Genomic DNA, 23,116 nt, shown 5'->3' with positions numbered 1-23,116 from the left:
CAAATTTTGTCCCCACCTTGTCTAATCGCCACTGTAAGAGTAGAGCTTATGACTTATATGCATAATGAAGGGAGAGGAGTCGTCTTATTCAAAACCATTGAATCACATTACACGACAGATTTTCGTAGTTTCCTATGGATGCATTCGCCAAGTGAAAAGGAAGAAAATTGGGTAAAGTTAGAGGAGCGCTGAAAAGAAAGTTTGTTATTCATCATTCTCACACTGTACGATTATCCACTAATGTCTTGTTGATTATGACCTGGTTTTCAGATTAAGGGTAACACGTTAAGTTTAAGTTCAACAACCTAAATCCTCACATTAAAATGATCTAGAAAAAGGTAGTCTTGATATTAATGTTCATCAAATGATGTGTTTGTACATGTGATGTGCCCAGGAATATGGACTACAGGTGATTTGTAGATAAATCCTTTTGTACTAGAACTTCACTGTTTGACATTAGGGCAACTATTTTTAGTGCCTGTTTAGTATTGCTTATTTAGGTACATAAGTGATTATTTTGAAAATTTAAAAAGGCCAGCCGGTTTGGTAAAACATGTAAAAATAGCTAGCTGCTTTCGGTTTTGGATTATGCGGAAATTAGGTCTGCACTGAAGTTTAATGAAAATTTTAAAATTCTGAAAATAACTTGAAATACTGTCACGCCATTTCTTCTCCGTAGTCTTTCCCCTCCCTTCAGTCATCACGCTCTCTCCAAGCCATAGTTCACTCTTCTCCTTCTCTTCCCTTTGTTCTTCAATTTTTGTTGTTGGATCAACTGAAGCACTCTCAAGAAGCCAAAAGACTCAAGTAAAAGACATATTAGGTTGGTTTCTTATCAGTTTCATTCTTCACTTTCTTTTTAATTCCTAGGGTTTTAATAATGTTTTTCTTACTTTCGTTCTCTACCAAGTGCATGCAACCTGAGTTCACCACAGGGAGTGGGTATTACTTAGATGTGAACCTCGCAGACCTCATTGGTTTCAAGTCAAAGACAATAAAATATACATGCAATTTATGCAATTATAAGATTAGATATATCTATGAGTGGTGAACATGTCCACGCCTAATTCTAATAAGTAAATCTTAAGGTATAAATTTACTACGTGAGCCTATGTGTGTTATCTGTAAAAACTTTAAATTTTGGGGCCAATTAAATTGAATTGGATTTATGATGATTTTCGAAGTACAAGGTGCCAATATCATTTCTAGTGTAGGCAGATTCACTCAATGATATCTATGACTTGAAATAGACTATATAGAATGAGTGTAGGACGATTCTAGTATTTTATGGAATGGAACTTAAGGTTTTTTGTAATTAGTAACATCTTTCAATTTTAGGCTTTCTAGACTTGTGAAATTAATGATAGCGAATTTTTAAGCAAGTGTAGGTGGTGATGGAAAACATAAGGGCAAGTTGTCAACTTAAAAATATACAAAACCAGAATGCTCTTGTTCCAAATGGACCATTCTAAATTATGAAGAAAAAAAACCAATTCTCCAGCTGTGGGAATCAAAGAAACTAACAGCAGAAGGAGGGGAGACAAAATGCACCAACAAAAATAAAAGAAGATGAAAACCGATGATCTTGGAAGCCAAACCTTTTTTCTTCTTGGAAAGTGGAACCTAAACTTGATCATTATTGGTAAATTGGAAACCTAAACTTGATTTGATCCTTGGGTTTGTAAGAAGCATTAATGAAACCCAAACTTCAAAAACAAGTGTTTTTCTTGGTAACTTTGGGTTTTCGCAAAGACAAATATCATTATTAGCTTTCACCACTCATCTTCTTCAACTATTTAATTCAGCTTTGAAAACCGAATTCCTCCTCGTGTGAAGAGGGGCCATCAGCCAAAACTGAAAGTCAATAATATTACATGATTAAACCATACTACAACAAAAAACTCAAGCTACCGTGCACAAAGTTGCACTAGTAGACACTAGTACCTAGCAAGCATGCAGTGCATTATCCCGCGCGTGTGTATATATATATACAAAATAGAGGGTTTGGATTTTTTGTGAAGATGATCTTTGAATGAATATCTACAAAATAGACAGTTTGGATTAGTGAAATACAATACAAAGTGGACTCTACAAGGATGTCCCTCAAATAAGTTATTTTTTGTTATTTAAATTGGCTGTTTATGTCACGCTGACATCAGCTTGCCCAGGCAAGTCTTACCTTCAGGCTTGCTCAGTTTGGTGGGCCCACTTCTTGACATGACAACTTTTCCTTTGTAGGGGTTGTTTTTAGAGCCTAGGCCCCTTTTGCCATGACAAAAGGGGAGGGGTGGAATTGCTCTTATGGTCTACAGGCTCCCTTCAAAATTGAGACATTTTGTAGCTCAACTACCCTTGGGTCACCTGCAGTGGCGGATCCATAAATTGTTGTTGTTGGAAGCAAAATGTAGTAGTTCAAACCACTAACAAACTTGAAAAATGTATAAAATTCATGCCTAAAGCAGACAACAAAAATTTCTAAGTAACATGAATACTGGAGATTCCAAAATAGAACTAAAAAGTACAAATCTCAATCCACTTCAAACATGAATGAATTATAACAACAAGAAGAAGAGCCAACAAAATTTTAGGAAATTTTGGGTGTTTTAGTAACATTTTCCAGTCATAAAATGGTGAAGTAACAAGGAGAAGAAGCTAAAACGACTTGGAGATGAGATTATTGAGTGTTAGTAATTTTGGTTGATTTAAGTGACAACCCAAAACGACCTCGTTTTGGTATGTCAACTTTGCCCCTCCATCATAAGACTTTTATCAGACACCTTGCCCCCATTGCAGCATACTTTTATCAGACACCTTGCCCCCATTGCAGCATACTTAAGCAGAGCTTCAATGGAGATTCTAAGGACTTTATGGATAGAAGAAAGGTAATTAGGGGCAGTAGCCTTCACTGGGCCTTAGGTGGATCCACCATTGGTCACCTGGACTTATAGGCCCCATTAAGGTGCTAGTGGACTTATAGGCCCCATTAAGGTGCTAGTGGCACAATAATGATGAACATGAACTCATAAACCATCTATATGTTAGCCCAAAAAGCAAATCTTTTTTCTAAGCAAAGCAGTTACCTAGGAAACAGAATATCTCCTACTCCTAGCCTAGGAAACAAAATGGGAACAATTTTTCATCTTTTCTTTTTGTGGACTTTTATTAGTAAAATCACGCAACAAAAGTTGGTGATATGAAATGCAAATTGGTTAGATGATTAGGGCTATGCGGGAGCAAATTCGTTTCCAATCATAGCACGCCACGTGAAAAAGAAGATTATCTCTTAAATTAATTAATTAAATCAATTTATTTGGTCAATTAATTAATAGGGATAATAGCTTAATTATAAGATATTATACTCCTTCTAATAAGAGTTATGAAACCCTAGCCCCGAGGCTCCTATAAATAGATGACTTCATTCATCATTCAAGGTACTTCAAAAAATCTACATACATCTAAACCTACTTTTAAAATCCAAGAAAAATACCTGAAACTCTCTCACTCTCCACTCTCCATATTTTCTCCACATGGCTCCGGCCACCACACACGGCGCCAGTCACCTGGTTCTCACCCTAGAGAAATCTCCATACCTTTTTTAGCTATTGTTTCACCTAGATTCAATCAAACTAACTTAGGCATCGGAGGGCTTTTGGCCAACACCCCAGGTGTGGTCTATTTATTTTGGTATTTTTTACAAGAATCAAGGAAGAGAGAGAAGGAAGATCAAATGTTAAAGAATCATAAAGCGAATATTCTCCCGTGAGGATTTTTGCACAAACAAGCTACAAGGTTGGTCTTGCATTTCTTTGCTCTCCCTCCTCTAGTCCACCTAGTACTAGTTATGTAACATAAGGTTGGTCTTGCATTATGTCCAACATAATTTTTGGTGTCCTCCAACATTTCTTGTCATCATATCAGTAGAACCACTACGGGGGAAGCCATTACAACAAATAAATAAATTTTAAATTTCTCCATCACAACAAATGAATCATTTTTTAAAAATACTCACATGTTGGCCAACAAAGTCTAGTTTAATGAAAAAAGACTTTGATTTGCATACCAGTGATCTCAACTCAAGTTATAACCCCTGTCATGGTACCTTTGTAGTTTAGACGAATGAGACTATCAAATTGACATGCCATATACATTTCACAATATTAAAAATGATGAGCTTGTGAAAACTAAAATTGTGTGAATAATAGAAACAGCAAAATTGAGTGCTGTCAGAAGCTTTTTTTTTTTTTTTTTTTCCTCTTTCCACTTGTGTGTGGGCTCCATAACTGGGCCGAGCGTGGGTTTGGGCTGGAATTGCCCTTCATGGAGCTTGGGCTCCAAATAGCCTAGGCCATCTACTTTCATTAGAAACCCATTTTCTAGTTTGAGCCTGAAAACAGCCATGGCCTGGGCCATTTGGCTCCCACTGGACATGCTCTTGGAGCATGAATGCAAAGCAAACCAGATTTGTATTGTGCGTTTACTTACCAATGTGTGTTGTGTGTTGCCTGAGGACGCTCACGCCAGCGAAGAAAAAAATTGGAAAAAATATAAAAGAATTCAGAATTTTTTTTTAATTATAAATACCTAATAATTTTTTATTTATTAATCTCATATGTATAAATAAAATTAATTCTATGTGAGTAGTAATTACCCTTGGATTGCCATAACAATGGGTGAAAAAGAAGAAAAAAAATTGCTAAAGCGATACTATTCAAGTAAACAGTAACCGCCCCTTTCCATGAAAAATGGGTGGCACTCTCCATTGTAATTTGTAAGATTTTCAAAGGAGAAGTGCATTTATGCAATTATGCAAGCACCAGGGGGGCCAATGGCAAAGCATACAAACCCAAGTCAAAATAATTAATTGTCCAAAATCAAGTCAACATGAATGAACAGAAAAGACAAGGTTAGTTTCGTCACTTCACCAAATCTAACCGAACAAAAAGTTACAAACTTCAATCAACCAATCTCGACCGTCCCTTCTCATTTTAATCAACGGCTGTTGATCTCGATCCGCGTACTTCAGCCCATTGGCTCAGATTCAAATCCCAGCGACTATAAATACCCAAAACCGGTCTCAGTTCTGCTCCGTAGCACCAAACACTTTGTTTCTCTCCATTGCTTCTAAATCTTTTCCTGTTTTTCATTCTCTCTCTCTCTCTCTCTCTCTCTCTCTAATCTGTTCCTGGAGGTCCATCAATGGCGGGTCGAGGCAAGGCTATAGGATCCGGGGCCGCGAAAAAGGCCACTTCTCGGTCGAGCAAGGCCGGTCTGCAATTCCCGGTCGGTCGTATCGCTCGGTTCTTGAAGGCAGGAAAGTACGCCGAGCGAGTCGGTGCTGGAGCTCCGGTCTACCTCGCCGCGGTCCTTGAATACCTTGCCGCTGAGGTATACTCCTCTTTCTCAACCTCTTTCTCCCTCTCTATTTGTACGTGCCTGAATATCTCTCTCTTCCCATTTTGTAAATCTAGGGTTAGGGTTTTGAATTGGGAATAAGATTGTTTCGTAAGTTTGTATGAGTGCGGAAATTGCTTAATTGAATTGAACATTAAGAAAACTTTGACAAGGAGGTAATTTTGCTTCAACTGGTCGTATCGAGCCAATGTTAAGATCTTGGATCTAGTTTGTTTCCTAAATAATTTTATTTATTTATTATTTTTTGGTTAACCAATTTGATTATTTCTTTCTTTAAAGTACGGGCTTTGAATTGAATTCGATTTCATTGTCTGGTAATTTTCAAGCTATGATATGAATGTTTCTGTCTGTAACATTGAGAAATCTTGGATTTTTTAAATTGCTTCATTCTTTTTCTTCAGTTTTTGTCTATTTTTTTTTTTTTTTTTTTTTTTTTATAAATATATATATTTTAAATCTTTTAGGCTAATTGCACTGAAAATCTTTCAACTGTCGAATAGGGTTGAATTAATTGGCCCTTTGCATATAAACTGTTTTATTCTTGTTCGAATCTTCATTTTAAATTATGAGGCATGTTTGTGGAATTGGTGTTTTGGGTAAGTTATAGGAATGAAAAATTAGTATTGGTTCTTGGATGTGTTTTCACTTCCATTTTAGATGTCAACGCTATTGAATTGGCGTGTCCTTCCAAATTAGGATATTTTCTTGATCAAGATATGGTTTTGTATGTTAATTGATTTCTGTCCACAAGTTGAGGCTTTTATTCGAATGTTGTTTAATTCTGTTTGATTTTACAGGTTCTGGAATTGGCTGGTAATGCAGCAAGAGACAACAAGAAGACTCGAATTGTGCCACGCCACATTCAGCTTGCTGTGCGTAATGATGAGGAGCTCAGCAAGCTTCTTGGTGATGTTACAATTGCTAATGGTGGTGTCATGCCCAACATTCACAACCTTCTGCTCCCAAAGAAGGCCGGGACCTCATCCAAGAACGTAGGCGGTGATGATGACTCTTAAATTTGAAGAGAAATGCCAGGGGGGGGGGGGGGGGGGGGGGTCAATGTGCTTGATTCAGATATAGTTTCCACTAGTAGGTTCAAGTAGGTTATTGAGTCTCTGTTTCTGGAATTGTAGTTGGGGTAGAGTTAGGGTTGTAGGTAGTAGTGTTTGTGAATATAATCATCTTCTACTAGCTTCTTAATAGAAGAGATTGTGGGAACTTCTTTTGCTTCCTTTTTTATATTTTTGGGCCTTTATTTTTCGAACGTGTTCTTTGTGGGTTTAAATACTTAATGACAGTGCTTCAATATTTGAGCATCATATGATTCTTCAGCTATGTACTGTTTTCTGATCTTTCACTCTTTCATTATGTGTTGAACACTTGGAGATATTTGTTGCTTTTAAACTATCGAAGGAAACAAAACTGACATTATGCAAATTGTGAGAGGTTCAAAGAGCAAGAGGCAGATACTTTTTTTTCCCTAATATATGCTTAGAAAATGTTTTCACTCTCCGGTTAACCTTTATTTGGGTAAGGAAACTATGAGTACCTGATCTGATGTTGTTTATTTTGCTACGAAAGCGGCCGAAGTTGGTTATGTTGGTAGGTAATTTTGTTATGTTATTACCTTATCCACACACGTTACCTTTGACTTCATTTATTTTGCGAATCGACATATAATTGCATCATCTATTACATTAGTTTGTGTCTAAAATCTGACACAACTCTCATTTTAGTCGATGTACTTCCGTATATGACAAGAATTGGGGCACGCACAAGTACAATAAACTTCGCTACAAGTACAAACTTATGTGGTCTAACACTAGTTGAGCCTCTTTCACTTGAAATCTCCGTGCACTCAATGAATATTTGTGTAAACTCCCCTCCCCCCAATGTACTAAAAGATAAAAACCACACTAAATTGTGGGAGAATATGGCAACTGAAGGGACTATGATGTAGACCCCAATATATTGTTTGGTCCCATGTCTTGCAGTTACGCTACCGTATCCTTGACAAAAAATAAAAATAAAAACTATGGAAAGCCAGAATTCTGTCAAACAAATTGCACTGAAACACCACTTATGCAAAGCCTGGTAGAGTAGAGACAATTGCCATGCGTGTCTGATGATATCAGTTTAATATCCTACTCCAACTAGATTCACAATTTGAAAAATTAATAAATGATATTGAAACGGATTATTTTGAATTGAAATACAAGTTACTACGGCTGATTATGTCAATCAGAAAAATCTCAAAAATGACAGTAAGTATTGTTATAAACGACGCCACTGTTTGGACTGGCAGAGTCACAAAAATGCAATTATATATTAATCTATGATCATATCACTCGTACAAATTCATATGTAGCTCAAAATTCCAGTTACATGAAAAGTCGCATTACATCAGGTCCATACTTCTTTGGAGGGCCGCACATCAGTTGCGCAGCCTCATTCCTGCAAAATCACAGAAACATGCAGACTGGAGTATGCAAGTTTCATAGCACCAATAAGTACACACTTTTAAGCTGAGAAATAAGCAAAAAGACCTAGACACAAAAAGAAGCTAATCATTGATCAACACCTACCTATTCAACGCTTACGCTCAGCCCGCCACTTGAATACAGGTTTGGATGTTGGGCAGACAATCTCATCTTCCCGCAGTTTGCGTTTTCTACCCTTTTTCTGTTAATTTAGATGGATTTTTTTTTTTTCAACATTTTCCGTGCACAACAAAGAACAAATGTACGAAAAAGAAATTTGGATGTCAATACCTGTAATTCCTTCTGCATTGCCATATCCGTATAGATTTTCTCCAACTCATTGACTCTATTCCTCCTTGCTTCTAGCTCTCTGTAGGAGGCAGCTGTTTTCCTGCACATTGAAGACAAAAGAATATAAGACTTAACCAAAAGACTAATATCATTCTACAAGAATTCAGTGCGACAATGGAAACAGGAAGGAAGAAGTGTGCATCACTCCACCAATTGAAAGGTAGCATACCATGATATTGTAGAAATTTAAGGGTAATAAGAATTTCTTAAAGCATGAGTGAGCTACCTAGGATTCAGGACGAAAATGGAAACAGGAAGGAAAAAGTGTGCATCACATCCACCATTGAAAGGTAGATTACCGTGATATTTAAGAAATTGAAGGATAACAAGAATTTCTTAAAGCATGAGTCAGCTACCTAGAATTCAGGAGATAAAATGGCATAGAAGAAAAGAAAACTTAAGATATCATGATAACAAAAAAAATTTAAGAGAGAGATTATTACACTACCAAATTTCTCAACTCCAACTAGCACCTGATAGTAGGGCCTCAAACCAACTTGTAGTTTAAATTTTTAAAATCAAACTTGAAAAATCCAGCCTATAATCAGGTCTTTTCCACGTAATGCGGCCGGAGATGCAAAAGAATTGGATTGTGGTTGACATAACAGCAAAGGGCAGTTCATCCCATTTGTTAAAAATACAGAAAACTTTAGCAATCTACTTGTGACCAATAAGATTCGCTTATCCTCTCAGGTCAATTAACGTACTGACAAATAACAATAACAACTATAAAAAGCCAAATTGCATCCATTGAACTGGATATTAAGAGAATAGTTTTGCTTTAAACCTTTCCATTCTGACAAAGTTTCTAAGACCTATTCAAATTCTGAGGGATTAATGGATTTGTCTCACAAAGTAATGTTATGGCGTTTCAAAAAAACATACAAACCAATCAGTGCACAGTTACCCCTTGATTGAAAAATATACCAAAATTCTATCAACCAAATCAAAAGGCATTTGTCTATACGATACTGTAATGCACATACATTCATAATAGATTCTTAAACTGATAAAAATCAACAGACCACCTTCAATAATAAACATAACTCATCAATCTGTCCCCTAACACTGAAAACTTTGTTTGTACCTTTTTATATGATCAGGAATGTCCTCAGAAGCAGGCATAGTTCCACTTTTTGAACGTGAATGAATTTCTTTAGCCTCCTCCCTACAAACCAAAGGAAATAACAAGATAAGATATATTTGAAAAAAAGGTTCAAAAACAATATAGTTGGCAAAACGGGTGTAAATGAAACATGTAGTGTCTGACTGTAATTAGGCCAAACCTCAAGGGGTGTAATTGAAAGTCTCCCTAAAAATAACAAGAAACAGAAAATGGTCTCTCCAACATATCTAAGTCTGGTTACAACTAACAACAACAATAAGAAAAAAAAAACATTAAAAAGCAATCCACTTATTCAGATATAATTTTGATTTTCTAAAGACAGAAAAAGCGGATGAAGCTCAAACCTGTCTTCAGCAAAGTAAACGTGTCTACTTGAAGGCCGATTATCAAGAGAGTGGAGTGTCGCAGTCAACTTTTCAATTTTCTGCATTGGATAACAGCACAATTATAACCAACAGGGTAAACTTAAAAAAACCACTTGATAGACCATAGCTTCTTGGTAACAGTATTAATAACCTTTTTCTCACTCTGAACTTTCTGAAGTATGTATCCAATATCTTGGGTCTTCATAAGTAAGAGCTCTTCTGGAGTGTACTTGTTTGCCTGACTCCTGTAGCAACAATCTATGTCATTTGAGAAGCGAGTGCCAAAGAAAAATGATAGTGAAGCATTATACAAGAGTTCTATGTTACTCTAATTTATGGACTCCATCAACAGTTCGAGTCTTGATCATCTTGAAGTAGAACTCATCTGGGTTTCTAAAGGCTGCTTTCTCCTTCAGTCTCTGTTGAGTGAAAAGGCAGAAGAGACATAGTTGGAAGTTATATTACACGATTACAGACAAATGATGAAATCCAAGGAGACAAGCAACAAAGTCACCACAATTTTACCCGTAAAGTCTCCTCCTTCTTGTGATATGCTTTTGCACGCTCAACATAGTCTTTGTGCTTTTCAAGAAGGCCAAATTTTTTCCTCGATTCCCTAACAAAAAAATTAAACAACAAAATACTTAATTCCCATGATCTGATGCAAAACAACATTATCTGAAAGTCTAACAGCAAAAGGGAATGTGGTTGCTCACGGTTGAGCTCGTTCCTTGTGAGCCCGCCTGCTAATAGCATTCCTTAGGGACGACATGCTGAATAATATGAAGCAACAACCACAAATCAACTGCCAAGGTAGCAAAAAGACTCAGTTTTAGTTTGTCAGTGTGCAAACGTTCGGTATCTATTAAGCTATGGAATTGCAGGTACAACAAAAATATATAACCATCTCCAGATAGACTGCACGAAAATTCTATAATTACAGTGCGTTTGGATGGGGGGAAAGGAATGAATGAAATTCTATAATTAAAAATGTTGAAGAACAGTAGCATTTATTCTTGGGTAATTTCCAAAATATCAATCTTTACAAGTCAAGTCTACAAATTGATTCAAAACCCTAACTTTGAGCAGCAATTTGCTAGTTAAAATTGAACAATAAAAAAGATAAATAATCAAAAAATCAAAGTGACCAAACCTTAACGATGTCGAGTTGGTATTCTATTCCTTAACTGCCCAATAGAATTCCAAAGCCCTCCTTCAATGGTGAGATTACAGCGCGAGCAAAACCAAAGATGGAAAGCTGGCCTTGGAACACAGAGACCAAAACCCTAGAGAAACCTTATTTGAACCCTGAACTAAACAGAAGAACGCTCTATGGTGGTTACGGAGAAGAACTTCAGTGAAACGGGCTATACCCTTTCTCTCTGTCTCACGTGAGCCTAAGCCAAAATCCCTAATTTAAAATTTTTTTTTTGTTGCAAAATATTTAGAGTATAGGAATATAGTGCCTGTTAATTTAATAATTAGATATTTGTATTTCCACCCTTATAAGTACTCCATCTACAGCCAATACCTCCTTTTTTTATTTGGTGATTTTATTGACACCCTATTATTTGCTCTTTGCACCCCATATTAATTTTAAACAAGAATAATTTATTTTATTCTTACACATAATTATTGTTAACGACAAAAACATTTAAAATAAAAATTTATTGCTCACTACACCCCACATATGTTCCTGCAACCCTAGTTAGACTTTTTTTCTCAAACCATCATGCTCCTACAGTCCTAACGAGCTTTATACGCTTATATTGGTGAAAAAATATATTGTATTTATTCATGAAGAGTGAGACTGAAGTTAGAGAGGCTTTAAATGAGGTATGAGTTTATTTTTTGGCGTTTTTCAAGTTTAGGATTTCATGATGGTCGATGATTGTGTTCAGCACACCAGTACCGAACACGATAGGTAAATTCGGTAGGATGCCACCGAAATATTGCACCTATTTCAGTTGTGTTTGACTACCGTTAACTTAAGATGCGGTGGAGATCCACTGTAACATGGAACGGTGTTCGGTGGTGTATTACCAAATTTTTACTTACAATTCAGTGTCAATGAACCGAAATATATTTATTTTTTCAATAACTTATTGTCGACCACAAATTTAATGCAAGCTATTTTGACCTTACTCCCATTGAAGGAACAAAAACAAGATGATGCCCCTACTGAAGGCAACAATGTTAAAACATAATGCATAATGGACTATAGTGATCAATTCACAACTCATTCGGTAATTATTTTGAGTTTTTTTTTGTCTGAAATCCTTTTTAGTATCATTAACGTGGCATCTATCTCAACATTACTATCATGAGTAGCGGTTGCATCTTCAACCTCTGTAGTATCTTTAAAGTGATCTGAGGGACCATGCTGGGTCTGGTTCTCTTGAGGGGCTAAGCTCGCCGCTCTATGTCTCCACGTTGAGGCTGTGGGACGCTGTATATCAGGTCGAGATGATGAAGCCTCAGTAGTACATCTGCGAGTGCTCTTCATATCTAAAAAAACAATATTAAATACAAACTCAAAAAGGAATTTGGTAGATGATCACTGAAAGAAGAAATGAATTCATTAGACAACCACTGAAAAACGAAAATAAATTCGGTGGAGTACCACTGAAAAACGGAAACACATTCGGTGGACAGCCACTGAAACAAGGTAATGATTTTGGTGGTACCCACTGAAAGTAACATCTATTTTTGTAAAAACCAAGTTCAAATTTGGTGGACTACCACTGAAACAATACAACGATTTTGATGGTAACCCACCGAAGGTAACATCTATTTTCGTAAAACCAAGTTCGAACCATACATCTACAAAGTTGAAATCAAGCCTTAGCTTTTCAAAATTAAAATCAAACCTTGGCTTAATCAACACTCAGAAACATATTAAAATTGAAATCATTTGGCTTTTTGGAGGATTTTGAGGTCAGATGGGTTTGTGATGGGGGTGAGATCGACTGGCTGCGATGGGGTGAGGCGATTGGTGTTAGGGTGTGCGATGGCTCTGTTTCAAATGGGATAGGGTGTGCCATTGGAGTTGGGGTTTGCGATGGAGTTTGTTGCAAATCAGATGGGGTTTGTGATGAGATGCGTTTAAAACGCCATGGGGTTTGCGATGGGGTGTATCTGCAAGATGAGGGAGTTTTCGATGGGGTGGGGTTAGATATGGGATGGGATTTACACAGATAAGTTAAGGAATTAGGTCCATGAGGGCAATTTAGGAAGAAAGATGGGGTGTGGTGACTAATTTTAAATTTTACTAAAATTCAATGGGGTGTCAAGAGAATGTGGGGTGCAAAGAGCAAACTTTGGGTTGCCAATAAAATCACCCTTTTGTTTTTTATTTTTTATTTTTTATTAATAAGGTTTGGATGATTTCGAACTTTAAACATCTTCCAGCATTGGGAAGAGAAGTACCACTGTATGACTAGACGAAGAGCTAGTTGGTTTTCCTAATTTTTAATAAGATTAATTTTACCCCTCATAAATTATTTTATTTTCAAGTTACTTTCCCTTCAAATTTTAACATTAAAACAAAAGACATCACGGCCAGTAGCCAAACTATGCTCTTTAGCTAAAATTTAGAAAAATGTTAGAGAAAATGTTACAATTCTTTTTAAAGAAATAGTATAGTCTAGCAGCTATACTCGGGTTTTTCCAATGTTAAAAAAAAAAAATAGTATAGCCGCACCGCTATACCAAATTAATATTTCAATAATACATTTGTGTCTTGTAAACGTCTTAAGGACTCGGTAAAATTCACGTTTTATAAAAAGCGAACATACAATACTCGTATTAAACATGTACGTACATATTTTTGATGTTTAATACACATATTTTTTTACAAAAATCACGCATTATACACATAATGATCACAAATTATTAAATACAAATAATATATATTAAAATATTATATAGTGGCGGAACTTTTAAGTTGCCAAAATTTTACCCAAACAAATATGTACGTATTTTATTCATATAGCCACGTGGTTATACAAAATTAATATATATATATAAAGTATAAACTAATGCAACTACGAGGGTCCTTTTTTCATATTTGTTTTTATTAAGTAGTATAGCCGAACGGCTATACCATCGACATACAGTTTTTTTTATAAAAAAAATTAGTATAGCCGAACGGCTATACACGCTTTATCTAATTTTTTAAAAGAAATAGTATCGCCGTGCGGCTGTAATCGATTTTTTTCCTTTTAAAAAAAATAATATAGCCGGACGGCGTTTCCTAATTTTTTTTAAAGAAAGCGTATAGCCGGACGGCTACACAACCCTTTTTAAAAACATTTTAAAACAAATAGTATAGCCGCTCGGCTATACTCGGTTTGTTTTTCCTTTTAAAAAAAGTAGTATAGCCACACCGCTATACCAAATTAATATTTCAGTAATACATCTGTGTTTTGTAAAGGACGTAATTTTACCAAGTATTGTACGTACATATTCAATATGAGTATACTATTTTTGGTAAAAAACCATAGTATAGCCGCGAAACTAAACTATTTCTTTAAAAACGTGAATTTTTCTAAGTCCTTAAGACGGTTACAAAACAAGGATATATTATTATTGAAATATTAATTTGGTATAGCAGGGCGGCTATAACATATATTTTTTTAAACATTGAAAAAAACCGCGTATATATGTGTGGCTATACTATTTCTTTTAAAAAATTGGACAAACCCTGGTATAGCCGTGCATGATACTATTTATTTAAACAATTGGAAAAAACCAGTGTAGCCGGGCGGCTGTACGATTTCTTTTTTTAAAAATTTAAAAAATGAGTACAGCCGTGCGGCTATACGATTTCGTTTTAAAAAATTAAAAAAAGGCGTATAGCCGGACGGCTGTACTATTTCTTTTTAAAAAAACCGTAGTATAGCCGAAGGGCTATACTATTTAAATACATTATATTTCAATGGTATAGTCGCACGACTATACTATTTAATAAAAACAAATATAAAAAAGACCCTCCTAGTTGTATTTGTTTATACTTTATAGATATTAATTTGTTATAACCGCACGGCTATACGAATAAAATACATAGTGTTTTTTTTGGCAAAATTTTAGCAAATTACAACTTTAAAGTTCTGCCACAATATAATATTTTAATATCTATTATTTGTATTCAGTAATTTGTGATAATTATGTGTATAATACGTGAATTTTGTAAAAAAAAAAATGTGTATTAAACATGAAAAAGGTCAGATAGTATAGCTACACATCTTTACTCCTAAAGGTCATATAGTATAATCATAAATCATAATTTCATTCCTGGCAATAAGATGAACAATTTTATAGATCTCAAACTACCTTGCTACACCTCTTTTCTCCAAAAAGGTCAAAATTATGAACAAAAATATAACAAAGAATAATAGGTGGAAAGAAAAAAAGAATCACTATATCTAAATAGCTCCTGCGCATGTTGTGGTTTTTTAAGGTAATAACATTGTTTTCTAATAATTTCATTCTCAACAGGACACCAAATAACAATGAAGGCACTCCACCACTCAAGGAAATGTTCGCCTTTTGAATAGGACGAGCAGGCACAATTCTGTATGGTATTGGCGTTGTACAACCCTAAACCCTAGCGAGGAGACATTGACGCACACAGCCAGCCATGAATGGGGGTGAAACATCATCAGAGGGACCTTCAAAATTGACTGTAGGTTTTATCTAGTGAAATTCCACCTTGAAGAGAGGGCATAGGCCAACTCCAACTCCTTTTTCACTAATCCTTCTGTGAAATCATTGGCCACAGATGACATCTAGAGAAGAACCGAACAGGCATTTTGTTGTTGAGATTCTGTGACGACCACCTGAGAAAATGCCAAGAGAAAAATTTCTTAAATACTAAATCAAAATATCCTTGACTTTCTTTGCTCTAAGTAAATTACACACGCACCCGCTTGGATTGAACCTCTGACATCACCCTACCCTTGTTTTAAAGGGGAAGGGGGAAGAGGTAACACTAGGCCCAAAGTTCATTGGCAATGTCCATGAGTATCACATATTGATATATGATCTACACAAGTATATACAACACATGAGAGAGAGATTCTTTCTTCAACCAGGTTTAGAAATTTCAATACCTTCTCGAAATGGAATCTATTAACTTTCATCATCTGAGCTAGAATTATCCATTCGTCGATCTTGGATTGCAGGGAAAAGCCGCTTATGGAGATCAGGAGAAGGAGGCTGGCGAAGATTGGAGGCAGATGGTGTTGTAGGAGGCTGACGAGGAGGATCAGAGGAAGGTGCTTCCTTTTTTTGAACATATGTTGACTTTTTTGGTGCCAATCTTACCTCTCTGCATGCCTTATCTATGATTAGTAAAAAATCCCGAACAATAACAAACAATCTTAAACCCTCATCCTTCCCTGCGTTCCCATGGAAATAGTCACCAGTGCTCTTCACCAGAGCCATGATTCTCTTTTCTTCCTCGAGGAGACCTGTGATATCAACCTCAGCATTCTGCACAAAACTCTTCAGTGTTTCATGGAACTCACTATCTTCCCCTGAATTTTTCATTTCTGAGTTCAGGAAGTCTCTGGTTTTTACAAGTGCATGACCAAGTTTAGTAACAGTTCCTGTTAAGTTTTCAGCATCCAAAACAGACGCTTTTTTGACATTCTCAAGCTCATTGCTTAAACCTGAAACTTTCTGAAGACCAAGACTGCGATAGTGCTCTTCGGTTTCCTGGGAAGTTTCCTCAAGGAGATCATCTGATTTGATGCTAGAGAAACTCCTGCTCTCTTTTGCTGCACGAGCAGCTCTGACACCTTCAGAGCGGATTATTTCCTGAACAACAAAGTGCAAAAGGGTTGTCTTGCCATCTATTCCTTTTACATCTGATAATTTCAAGAGCGTGTCAAGTTTGAATGCTTGTGCACCACCACGAAATGTTCCATCATTCATGCGATTGCCAGTTTTAAGAACAGCTTCTAAAAGCTTGAGGAAAAGCCGGCTGCTTCTTAGTTCCTTACAAGCAACCTGCCATAGGCATGGATATGATTTAGATATTCTTGAGTGCAAGGTTTCGAGATATGGACCAGAAGTTACCAGCAGACAACATCATGCACAGAAACAAAATGATAGGTTACAACTTAGAACAACATGAAGCTGTGCCATCTGAATGAAAACTGGCATACATTTTTATATATGCTGTACAAGTAAATTCGTATATTTCTTCATGACACATTATCTCCATGAGTCTCCCCTATATGCAGATAGGTACCATATTTCATGGCCCATACAGAACAGTATGGTCTAGGCCAGACAAGCCTTCATCTTTCCAGATAAGACTAAGCTTAAGGTATCTAATAGAGAGTTTTGTTATGCTATTATCCTCTGCGTCCACATGTGAATCTCAGTAGCAATATTAGAAAATTGAAATTTGAAGAAACTAGTCACTGCAAAAGTGATGAAAACTTGAAAACTAAGCATAATGAGCAAAATAATTGTCGAAATTTCCAATCTCTTCAACTATTCCAGCTAAGAGTTGGAGTAGAAGTCATGGGACATTTATCATTAAAGGCTTGTAGACAGATGAAAATGCAAGAATTGGAGTCCAAATGCCGCCAGAAATGAAACTGACCATGGGCTGCCACTCTGGAAGTTCTTAACATAGGTGGATAGTGCCAACCACTCCCCATATTGTACTTTGCCATCACGGCATCATTTTTTTACTGGTTGCATCAAACTCTATTCATGCTATTTCAACTGTACATTTTCCCTTTGTGCATTGGCATTTGGCTCTTTATGGGTTCATGTTTGTGCTGTGTATTCTTCATCATCTGATGATGATTTACACAGCTGAAAAGCACTGTCTTGCGTAGGATACCAGCATTGGATGCTAGCTTAGCATATATATGCAACAAGTTATATGTTTATAATAGTTGTATAAGCATAATTCAGGTCGCTACATTGGTCTTTTCAATACTTGCTGAACTAATAGAAGTTAACCTGAGATACCCAAAAAACTGGGTAGAAGAGTATGAGACTCAAAATCATACATGGCATGCAATTCAGAAACTGAGTCTTTACCTCTAAGGTTGCGAAGGACTCTTTAAGGGTGGTGACCTCCTCCTGAAGAGTGCACATAAAAAGTAATGCTTCCAATCGCTTAAAAGCAAATGGAATCACAATCAAGGCTTTTAGGAACCGCTCAGCAGGCCCAAGTTGAGAAAGTTGACCATTGAACAGTCTAAGCTTTAGTTCTTCTTCTTGTGTTGGTGCCATCTTCAGCAAAGTTTGTAGGAATTCTGAGGGAAGCTCATTTCCTGATTCAACTAAGAAAGGTTACAATATGCTTCTCATGCAAGGAAAAAAAAACACATGCACTGGATCATCTTTTATTTCAGCTTTCTTTATACGTTATTCTATTACTCCGACAAGATGTTCACTCAAGAATTTTCAGAAAAAGTTCCAAAGTAATTACTAGGTTTTTTGAGAAACACAGTTTAATTAGAAGTTTAGAACAATTACAAGACATTTTTTTAAAATCATCAATACCCCTGAAATATTGCCCCATAATCAAAGTGGTTCCTGAACTTTCAATTGCATCAATGTGACCCTCAAACTCTGGTACCATGCACCAATGAGGCCCCGACATCTGATCCTTCAGCTTCTGTCCAAATTGATCACATGGAAAGCACATGACTAAATTTTAGGGGTATTTTTCACTTATGGGTTTCAACACAGTACTTTTGAGTTTTAGTGGTTTGGTAGTTTATCTAGTTTCTGCAGTATTTTGATAACGTGATTAACTTCATTCAGTTTTATTGTTGTGCTTAGTATATTAGAATACTTGTTGATTTGTGTGTGAGCGCGAAAGGAGAAAGAGAATAGAGAAAAAGGGTGACAGAGGAGGAGAGAGAAAATGCTTTTTAATCTATAATTTATGGTCTAATGCACCATTCTACCCCTGAAAGTATGCCACTTTCAACAGAAAAACCAATGGATCAGACATCAAGGGATACATTGATGCACGGTACCTGAGTTTGGGAGGCATAATGATGCAATTGACAGTTCAGAGTCCAATTTAATTGTTGGTAGGGACATTGGTTATAAAATCCTAAGCACAAGCACTAGGTGCCTCTGCCACTTGAACTTACCTAAGTCCTCAAACTTCATAAAAGGACTACATACAAGTTTCCTTCTAGAAAAATAAAGAAAGTACACCATATATCCCTTTTTCTAATACATTTCCATTTTGACACACAGAAAAAAGAGGAAAGGAAAAATACTTGCATCTTTTCAACGCCATGGATAGAAAGAGGGAGATAAGTTACCTTCACGAATTGCATCACAGACTTCTTCTACGGTGACATTCAGTGCCCGCAAAAGAATTGATAGATTTTGTGCCTTTTTGGGATTAATAATTTGAATGAAATGGGGTGAAGGATCTTGGGATGTAGATTCTTTCTTGCGTTCATTTTTGTTTTTCTCAGCAGCATTATACCCAAACAGAGTTTCAATCATATTTTCATCGAACCTGTATAAGAATCATCATTGTATTACTATTCAGAGGCTTATAATATCTAATGATTCATGGATCACAAAGAAGAAAAGGAAGAAAACTGCAACTTACTGGAAAGATCCTGATTTAATCTGATGCCAAACCATTGAATGATCAGGGTTTGCTAGAACCTTATCCCAAAAAAAGGGCTTCAGCTTGGTTTTAGGAGCATCACCTTCAGCATCAGATCCACCTACCTCACCAGAAGCAGCATTTGATGGACGTTTTGGTGCAAGAGGAGGAGGTCGAGCTACCTTTGAACCAATAGGCATCGATTGAGGTGGCCGAGGAGGAGGAACACCAATCTTTGGAGGGGGTGGGGGGCGAGGGCCAGGAGGTGCTGGAGGTGGTGGGGGAGGGCCTGCACTGCCCGAGGGTTTCAAAGTGGGAGGTGGCACAGGAGGCGGAGGAGGAGGAGGACCATTCCTGCTGGGCGGAGGCTTAAAAGAAGAAGGCGGTTCAGGAGGGAGAGGATTTGCTCTGCCAGGAGGGGGCTTTAGAGTAGGCAGTCCAGTAGGAGGCCTTCCAGGAGGAGGTGGTACCAGTCCATTGATGTTGCTGGATGTATCAAATTTGGAAGCTCCTCCAGTGGATCCTAATTCTGCAGTTTAATTTAGTGAAGTATTTAAAACATCAGACTCAATGTGAAAATTACTATTTAAATATTAGGCCTTTCTGTGATGACTTGAGTTATTACCCAATGATTGATGGTCAAGCTTCTCTTCTTTCATTGAATTTCCCAAAACGTAAGACTTGTACGAAGAACCTGAAACATCAAAACTTTCAGAGATATATAGAATTGAAATGGTTCAAACAACTAAAGATAACAGAAACAAGATATTAGAGAACTATACCACTAGAATCAGTTAAACTCAGGCTAAGGAGGGGCCTCTCATCATTTTGTCCATCTTTTTTCCTAGTCCTACAGATTTTAGTAAAGCATAAAAAGAGCACTGCTGCAACAACAAGAGTCACTGATGCAGTAACAACAACAGCAATGACAATTTTTTTACGATCATTCCGTCCTTTATCTTCCTGTACATTTAAACTGGCATCTGGCTCTGAAGCTTGCACAGTCGAATTATTGGAATTGGAAGGAAAAAATGGTGCAGCAGGGCGCCTAGACCTAGAAGTTTGAGAAATGGAAGGTGTTGGAGCAGCGGATGGTACTGGACTGAGTTGAGGAGATCCTGCTGCAGGGGCTGGAGAAGGTCCGTCAGCAGAGCTCTGAAGCAATTCACTGCCCAAATTCCTTCTTGGAACATAAGGTCTGGGAAATAGGGACTCAAAATACTTGGTATACCATATCTTCGAGGCACCCTCTTCTCCAGAAACACGGGATAAGAGACCATGCTTTCTTAAACAATCTGAAAGAGTTCGTTTCACCTCAGGATGCAGGACACTAATAAGCTTCTGAAATCTTTCTTTTCCCGATGACAGTCTTTTTGAACTAATTTCATCTGTGCCACCAGATGTTTCCTCTTCTAACCATAAGTGAAGATGTTCAATAGCTTCCGTCAAATGGGCCAAATCCACCTTGCAACTTATCCATAACAGCTGTGCCTGCAGCCCACAGAATTTACAAATTTTAATGTCTACTTTTGCAAAAACAAGCATATAACAGAGTTAATGAAGAATAAGAAACTTCATTGGTGAAAAGTGAAAGCTCAAATACATCAAAATATCATTTCTCATACAAGTTTTTTCAATTCTGTTTTGGCCTTCTTTTATCTTCAATAGATATACAACTTTGTTAGAATTATCAAGATATCGCTTTGTCAAATACTACTTCTGGTTTTCAAATAAGTTATGCACAAACATTTTAGTAAAATTAACAAAATCAAAATCTATTTCAGTACAAGAAAATAGCTTTGTGCCTTAAATACTTCATAAGCTCCAAACATACTTCCACGAACTAAAAAGCTTTAGATTATTTAACTAATTTTCGGATCTACTGTTCGGTCCAGATATATGATATGATGCTATTGAAATAAGAGCAGAGAGGCGTACTACAGAAATCCCTATATATGATATGGTGTTGATACAAATTTAAAACGAATAACATTAATATGAACAAATTTATCATATAAGATATACCACACTCATATGATAAGTTATCTTACTGAAACAAAAAGATGTTATATAGTCTCTTACCATGTCTCCATCAATCTTTCCAGTTGCTGGATCAACAAGTTGACTGAGAAACACTTCCTCTGTGATTTTCCTCTCCTCTGAGCTTATTGATGTTGAAGCACATAGCAGAATAACCAAAACAATGAAACGGCTTGTCCTCATAAGACCTATTTGTTGTTGAATTGTCATTCCAAACGTTTAATATCCTTCTCATTTCATCAATGCCTAAACCTCTCATAACCAAAACCCTAGAACAGCATCATCACGCAAAACCACACAAAAGCTTCTAACCTTCACGATTTGGCACCAACCCAATTCAATTTTCCTTAAGAAGACACCTATTATATCCCAATTTCCACCATATATAAGAAAATCTTCACATACCCACGAAAGTTTTTCTGATGAGAAGTTGAACTCTGAATACAACAGAAAGAATTTAAGAAAACCCAGAAGTTTTCTTCCCCAAAGCTGCCAAAATATTGAACCAAATCACCTGCAACACAAAACCCACAAAGAAACCAACCAAAGAGAGCTCGTATGGAGCTCAAGCATAAGCACCCAAAAAATATTCACCTTAATTTCCCTTGGAAGCAAGCCCTGAAATTTCCAAATGGCAAATGAGAACGTAAAAAATCGAAGGCTCCTCGTGTGAAACCTTTTAATGTGTCTTCGATTCTGACCAGATCCACCCAAGGAGCTTAAGAAATGTAAGCTGTTAAATTTGTATACAAAACATTGGCGGTATTGACCGGAACATGTCGAAAAGGTGAAATTTTTCTTCAGAACGTTTCGTCTCAAAGCTGTCATGGAATGACTATGTTTCCTGTCTCTTTCCTTCTTTTTTTTTTTTTTTTTATCCTCTTTAAAAAAAAAAAAAGATTTAATCTCGTATTATTATTATTTTTTAAAACTCCCACTTGTACCCAGTATGTTGTTTGGGCTCGTTTGGTACACAGGACTGTCTTGGCATGGACTATGCTTAGGGACTGTCTTGGCTTGGCTTGGCTTGGTCTAAGTTGGATAACACTTATCCTGCGTTTGGTGTACGCTTGGACTAGGACTAGATTTTTTTTTATTTTTTCAAAACTATCTATGTATATGTATATATGTATAAATACATATATTATGTATGTGTACATATGTATTTTATAATATATGTGACATGTATGTGTATATACATGTATATATGTATATTATAAATAATATAAACATATGTATGTGTATATATATATATATATATATATATATATGTACACATACATGTATATTCATGTATATATATTATAAAATACATATATATATATATGTATGTATGTATTATACCCATGTATATATGTATATTATATATATACATACATTATACATATATAATATATGTGTAGATAGGTGTATATATGTATATTATAATATATACATGGGTATAATACATACATATATATATATATATGTATTTTATAATATATATATATATATACATGTATATACATGTATATATGTATATTACAATATATATAATACATATATAATGTATATGTGTATATATGTGTGTATATGTATACTATAATACATACATGGGTATAATATATATACACATATATGTATATATACGTATATATATATATATATATGTATTATAATATATAATATATAATATATATTACATATATACACATATGCTATTATTATAATATTAATATGTATATGTGTA

The 23,116-nt window shown here is 36.0% G+C and overlaps 3 protein-coding genes across 4 annotated transcripts; 1 reads left to right on the top strand and 2 right to left on the bottom strand.

Moving 5' to 3' along the window:
• Positions 1-5,078: 5,078 nt before the first annotated feature.
• RAT5 (Histone superfamily protein) lies at positions 5,079-6,731 on the top strand. The gene is made up of 2 exons (XM_088252518.1): positions 5,079-5,385; positions 6,210-6,731. Exons 1-2 carry the CDS (start codon positions 5,197-5,199, stop codon positions 6,426-6,428), a joined length of 408 nt encoding a protein of 135 aa, XP_088108644.1. The 5' UTR covers positions 5,079-5,196; the 3' UTR covers positions 6,429-6,731.
• An 846-nt stretch (positions 6,732-7,577) lies between these two features.
• Positions 7,578-11,159, bottom strand: LOC110746543 (putative U3 small nucleolar RNA-associated protein 11). 2 transcript variants are annotated; one of them, XM_088251450.1, is made up of 10 exons: positions 10,888-11,159; positions 10,451-10,507; positions 10,260-10,350; positions 10,062-10,153; positions 9,886-9,979; positions 9,714-9,793; positions 9,331-9,411; positions 8,184-8,283; positions 7,998-8,094; positions 7,578-7,891 (listed from the first exon to the last, which is right to left on the bottom strand). In XM_088251450.1, exons 2-9 carry the CDS (start codon positions 10,504-10,506, stop codon positions 8,002-8,004), a joined length of 687 nt encoding a protein of 228 aa, XP_088107576.1. In that variant the 5' UTR covers position 10,507; positions 10,888-11,159; the 3' UTR covers positions 7,578-7,891; positions 7,998-8,001. The 2 variants fall into 2 exon arrangements, with proteins under 2 accessions (XP_088107576.1, XP_088107575.1); XM_088251449.1 differs by having other exon boundaries at positions 10,451-10,539; positions 10,888-11,157.
• A 3,846-nt stretch (positions 11,160-15,005) lies between these two features.
• Positions 15,006-22,209, bottom strand: FH5 (formin homology5). The gene is made up of 8 exons (XM_021955439.2): positions 21,430-22,209; positions 20,130-20,838; positions 19,973-20,041; positions 19,348-19,876; positions 19,049-19,251; positions 17,802-18,037; positions 15,848-16,748; positions 15,006-15,574 (listed from the first exon to the last, which is right to left on the bottom strand). The coding sequence occupies exons 1-7, from the start codon at positions 21,595-21,597 to the stop codon at positions 15,867-15,869; spliced, it is 2,796 nt and encodes a 931-aa protein (XP_021811131.2). The 5' UTR covers positions 21,598-22,209; the 3' UTR covers positions 15,006-15,574; positions 15,848-15,866.
• Positions 22,210-23,116: the final 907 nt, after the last annotated feature.

The sequence above is a fragment of the Prunus avium genome, chromosome 4, assembly GCF_965620075.1.
Source record: "Prunus avium chromosome 4, drPruAviu1.hap1.1, whole genome shotgun sequence".
Classification (NCBI taxonomy): domain Eukaryota; kingdom Viridiplantae; phylum Streptophyta; class Magnoliopsida; order Rosales; family Rosaceae; genus Prunus; species Prunus avium.
Note: the sequence above shows the minus strand (reverse complement) of the source record. Positions and strands in the feature narration are given on the sequence as shown.